At 44.4% G+C, this 5,526-nt stretch overlaps 1 protein-coding gene across 1 annotated transcript in view; it reads right to left on the bottom strand.

Moving 5' to 3' along the window:
- GPLD1 (glycosylphosphatidylinositol specific phospholipase D1) overlaps positions 1-5,526 on the bottom strand; it is a 64,846-nt gene that overhangs the window by 21,490 nt on the left and 37,830 nt on the right. The window contains exons 13-14 of the mRNA XM_011962780.1: positions 5,020-5,159; positions 2,536-2,722 (exon numbers count right to left, since the gene is read on the bottom strand). Coding sequence (XP_011818170.1) covers positions 2,536-2,722; positions 5,020-5,159 — 327 coding nt within the window. The remainder of the gene's footprint in view (positions 1-2,535; positions 2,723-5,019; positions 5,160-5,526) is intronic.

Genomic DNA, 5,526 nt, shown 5'->3' on the forward strand with positions numbered 1-5,526 from the left:
TTTACAGGCATGTGCCACCACGCCTGGCTAATTTTGTATTTTTAGTAGAGACGGGGTTTCACCACGTTAGTCAGGCTGGTCTCGATCTCTTGACCTCATGATCTGCCCGCATTGGCCTCCCAAAGTGCCGGGATTATAGGCACGAGCCACAGCGCCGGGCCAGGTTCTCCAGTTCTTTCACAACTTACGTAACAATAAATGGCCTTTCACACAGTGGTGCTTGCCACATAACACACATGTTGCAGGACCCACGTCCATTATTTATTGGGTAATCTCTCCACACCCCTGTGCAGTGGCATCTATAAGCATTGCCCCTTTCTATAAGGCAGAAACTTGATAAACAAGAAAAGGTTGCTTGGGGACACAAAACACACTAGGGCAGGGTGGGAACCAATAACTCAGGGCTCTGCCCACAGAGGACTGGTTCATTTCATCACCATCAGCTGCACCATTCAGCCCTCCTATGGGCCAGCCAATCATTCCTAGAGGAGCACAGAATTTTAAAGCAGGCCACGCCTTGAGATATCTATCATAAACCTTCATTGTATCAATGAGGACAGGGAGATGCTCATTGCAGTCAGGGCCTGAGGGCAGGATTCCCATCCCTCGTCCATGCCTATATCTTGCCATCTTTGAAATTATCAAAGGTCACTGGGGGAGGAGAGCATGGAGCCACTTCCTTTCTCACCCAAGTGGTATTTGAGAGATTTTAGCAGCCACAGGAAGCAGTTTCCTCTCTTATTCCCTGTCTATATGCACCCAAAGGTTTATACTTTACACAACAGTCTGACGGGGAAAGGCTTTGTAGAGAAGAAGCAACAGGATTAGATAGATGTCTTTTGGAAATTTTTCATGTGGTGTCAGAAGGCTCTTAAAAATGCTGTCCCTCTGGGACTGTGACCTTATACACTGGCCAGTCACCTTATTTGTGACTGTTGGATTCAGAGCTCCTTTCATCAGAGCCTAAACTAGATCATAAACCACTGTACTTCTTACTTTTGAAAGCGTGTTCATGGCTGGGTACAGTGGCTCACACCTATAATCCCAGAACTTTGGGAGGCTGAGGCGGATGGATCACCTGAGGTCAAGAGTTCCAGACCAGCCTTACCAATATGGTGAAACCCTGTCTCCACTAAAAATACAAAAATTAGCCAGGCATGGCGGTGCATGCCTGTAGTCCTAGCTACTTGGGATGCTGAGATGGGAGAATAACTTAAACCCGGAAGGCAGAGGCTGCAGTGAGCCAAGATCATGCCACTGCACTCCAGTCTAGACAACAGAGTGAGACTCCATCTCAAAAAAAAAAAAAAAAAAGCATGTTCAGGTGTGCCATCTTATTTTCTCTTCACAGGATTAACTTCACAGCAAAAGGGTAAGTGGCTTGCCCAGAACAAGAACCGCGACGATCCGACCGGAAGTCTAGGGTTCCTTCCCCCTCTGGCGCTTGACACTCAGAGAATGCAGTGCCAGGACAGTGTCACCAAAAGCCCCACACTCGTCGATGACTAGTAGCAGGGCTCTGTCTACCCCGTCCCCCTGCCCCCCCGCCACACTTATTGCTGTTACAAAAACTAAAGCCTCTGATGTTAGAAAAACTTTCCAGGACCCTAGCGCTCTATGGAGGAATTAATGCTTGGACTCCATGACCAATGTCTGTAGTCACTGCAGGTGTTTTCAGGTGATGAATAGCCACTTAGGACAAAAGAATGAAATCTAAAGAAAGTCTGGCGTTTAGTTAGTTGTGATGTACCAATGTTGTTTTTATTCTTAATTTTTGACAAGTATACCACGATTTTGTAAGATGTTAACATAGGGGAAAATGAGTAAACAGTACATGGGAACTCTCTGTACTGTTTTTATACCTTTTCTGTGAATCTAAAATTCTGGCCAGGCACGGTGGCTCACGCCTGTAATCCCAACACTTTGGGAGGCCTAGGCAGGTGCATTACCTGAGATCAGGAGTTTGAGACCAGCCTGCCCAACATGGAGAACTTGCATCTCTACTAAAAATTAAAAAATTAGCCAGGCATGGTGGTGTGCACCTGTAGTTCCAGCTACTCGGGAGGCTGAGGCAGGAAAATTACTTGAACCCAGGAGGCGGAGGTTGCAGTGAACAGAAATTGCGCCTCTGCACTCCAGCCTGGGTGACAGAGCGAGAGACTCCATCTCAAATAAATAAACTAATTAAAATAAAATATTTATAAAGTTTTATAAATACATACATTTCATGTGTGTGTGTGTGTATAAAGAGGTTTTATATTATCAATTATATTATCAAGAAATCACATCCCAACTGGCCACTCAAAGCAGTTCTCAATAGCATGTGTGTTTTTGGAAGGTATTAGACTAATGATAGAATAAAATAAATGATGTAAACATGGTTTTAAAAATAAAAAGTGCTTCACAAATGTACACCATCAGCTGTTTGTTACTGTAATTATTCTTGTTATCAGTTACTCATCCTGGAGAATCTGCCACAAAATGTAAGAAGTGGCTATTGACCACTGGAAGAGAAAGAATGAGATGGTGTCTCACCTGGAAACCTTCAAGGATCCTGTGGGCCTCCTTGTCCAGGTCCAGGTCAACAGGCGGCACACCCAGTTCATTGCCGTAGATGAGGTACACGCGCCCAGTGTGGATGCGGCCAGGGCGGCTATAGCCTGGTGCGCCCACCACGAGGTCGCCGTACCCATCCTGGTTGAGGTCAGCTGAGGTCATTGCCCTTAGGGAAGTGAAGGAACCCACCATGGTATGCACTGAGCACTAGGGGTAAAGCTGTCGCCTGCTTCTTTCCTTTCTCGAGCCCAGTCCGTTCACTTTCTCTCACTGACTTTTCTACCCTGCGTGACTGTTGTGAACATTCACTTCTGACATTGTATTGTTTGAGAAATTCAGTCTCATTCTTCAAGGGGAAAAATAAAAATGGACAAATCAAGGCCTCTAAGCATTTTTGGACCACATAATCTGAGAGGATGAAAAGTATCCTCATGAAGCTTCCTGTCTTATACACAAAACCAGGGCTTGCCTGAGAGTAAAGAGGAAATTCGTGTCCAGCCAAGTCCCTCCAGCCAATGGCTCAGGCCACTTTCTGATCTGCTCAACTCATTTCAGTGTGTTACTTGACCAAAGACAAGCTTGTGTGAAATAGACTATGTTTCTACCATAGCCACACAGGCACCTGGTAGTGGGCCAAATCAAGAAATCAAGTGTTCAACATATTTAGTAGTTTAGATGAGATTCCACAAGCCACCAGCTATAGAGCTGGATAAACCGAGTCAAAGGTTCAAGTGTCACTACTACGGCTGGAAAGACCAAAAGTCATTTGTGTATTCTAGTTCTTACTGCCACATAAAGAATAAATGGCAGGCTGGGCGTGGTGGCTCATGCCTGTAATCCCAGCACTTTGGGAGGCCGAGGTGGTGGATCATCTGAGGTCAGGAGTTCGAGACCAGCCTGGCCAAGATGGTGAAACCCCGTCTCTATTAAATATACAAAAATTAGCTGGGTATGGGGGCAGGCACCTGTAATCGCAGCTACTCTGGAGGCTGAGGCAGAAGAATCGCTTGAACCCGGGAGGCGGAGGTTCCAGTAAGCCGAAATCAGAACAAATGGCAGAACAAAGGAAAAAGGCAAGAGCAGTTGTTTAAGGCTGTGATACCTGGTGGGAGGGGCAGACACTCCAGTGGATCCACTGCTGTTCTCTGTACTTTGGAGGCTCAATGCTGGCCAGTAATGGCCCTAGGGATGCCCCTGTGGCTGGTTGTGCTTGTGTAGTTGCCAGCCCAGCAGGAGGCCTTTTGGATCTTTCAGGGAGGTGGCCAAGAAGAGCCATTACACACAAGTGAATGAACAGTAAAGACAGCATTCACCTCCCAGTCTCCTGCACTAGAGCTAAATGCACAGAGGCCCCGAAAGGAAGGACAGTCAGGAAATTGTGCCAAGGAAATGCGATGCCCTTTGGAATTAAGGAGTGTGATTTTTTTAAAAAAAGCTTTCATCCAAACTTCCAGAAAATGGTCACTTTTATATACTTGGGCTTAGTTTTGTATGTTCTTGTTGTTTTGTTTTGTTTTGTTTTTATTTATTTATTTTGCGGGGCTTAGTTTTGGTTGAATTTTAAAATCAGAGGAATTCCTAACTTTCTCTTTATAAAACTGTCATGGTATACCAGCTTTTACCATATGAAGTTACAATATTTAAATCACTATAACAGCTATCTGCTTACAACCTTCTAATGTTATTAGATTACAAAAGAAATCTGTAAGAATATATCTCCAAGAACATCAGAGCTTTACAAAAATTCCATGAAATAATCCTTTATTGTTGTGATTATTTAGGAAACCAAAAGTTCCTTGTATTTAAACATATTTGACCAAGTGTAAGGAGATCATTTCATTGTTACAATAACTTAACCATTAAATTAATGCTTTTGTCAGGTGCAGTGACTCATGCTTGTAATCCCAGCATTTTGGGAGGCTGAGGCAGGTGGATTGCTTGAGCCCAGGAGTTTGAGACCAGCCTAGGCAACATAGCAAGACCTCATCTCTAGTACAGAAAAAAAAAAATTTTAATCAAATAAATTAATGCTTTTGTTGATGATGAATTGATTGACAAACAAGGTGCTAACAAGCACCATTTAAAACAGTTGCAAAGGGCTGGGCACAGTGGCTCATGCCTGTAATCCCAGGACTTTGGGAGGCTGAGGCAGGAGAATCACTTAGGTCTGGAAGTTCAAGATCAGCCTGGCCAACATGGTGATACCTTGTCTCCACTAAAAATATAAAAATTAGCCAGGTATGGTGGCAAGCACCTGTAAATCCCAGCTACTGGGAAGCTGAGGCAGAGAATCACTTGAACCTGGGAGGCAGAGGTTGCAGTGAGCCAAGATCAAGCCCCTGCACTCCAGTATGGGTGACAAAGTGAGACTCTGTTTCGAAAATAAAATAAAACAGTTGTAGAATGACTGAATAAAATTAATACTGCAGAAAACATTCACAGGTTAGATAAACTTATACGTACCAGCCAAGCCTCGCATAAGGAAATGACAAGAAGTAAGATGCTAAGGGGCTGGAGATGTGCTTCTGTGACAACTGAGAGCCACCTATGAACATTGTCCTTACGTTCCTTTCCAAAGCCTTGTAGATAAAGGACATGGAACCCTGAAATAACAGAATCATTACAGAAAGTAAGGACACATAGCATAATCAACAAAGCTACTGTTTCCTGTCCAAAATACTGAACTTGTGTAAAGGAAATGAGTTTTTAGAAGTGCTAAACAATAGAACATTAGTCCCTTTCAGCAAGTAAGATCACTTAGGACAGGCAATTAGGATAGTGAAATCATACCCCCCAACTTATGCTGAGGGACAGTAGAGTTATAGCCCAAGAGGCTGGGACCAGCATGGGTAGAAAGAGTTATCGTTCTGTCGCCAGGCTGGAGTGCAGTGGCACGATCTCAACTCACTGCAACCTCCGCCTCCTGGGTTCAAGCAATTCTCCTGCCTCAGCCTCCCTAGAAACTGGGAT

This window comes from Colobus angolensis, unplaced genomic scaffold, assembly GCF_000951035.1.
Source record: "Colobus angolensis palliatus isolate OR3802 unplaced genomic scaffold, Cang.pa_1.0 Scaffold6, whole genome shotgun sequence".
NCBI lineage: Eukaryota > Metazoa > Chordata > Mammalia > Primates > Cercopithecidae > Colobus > Colobus angolensis.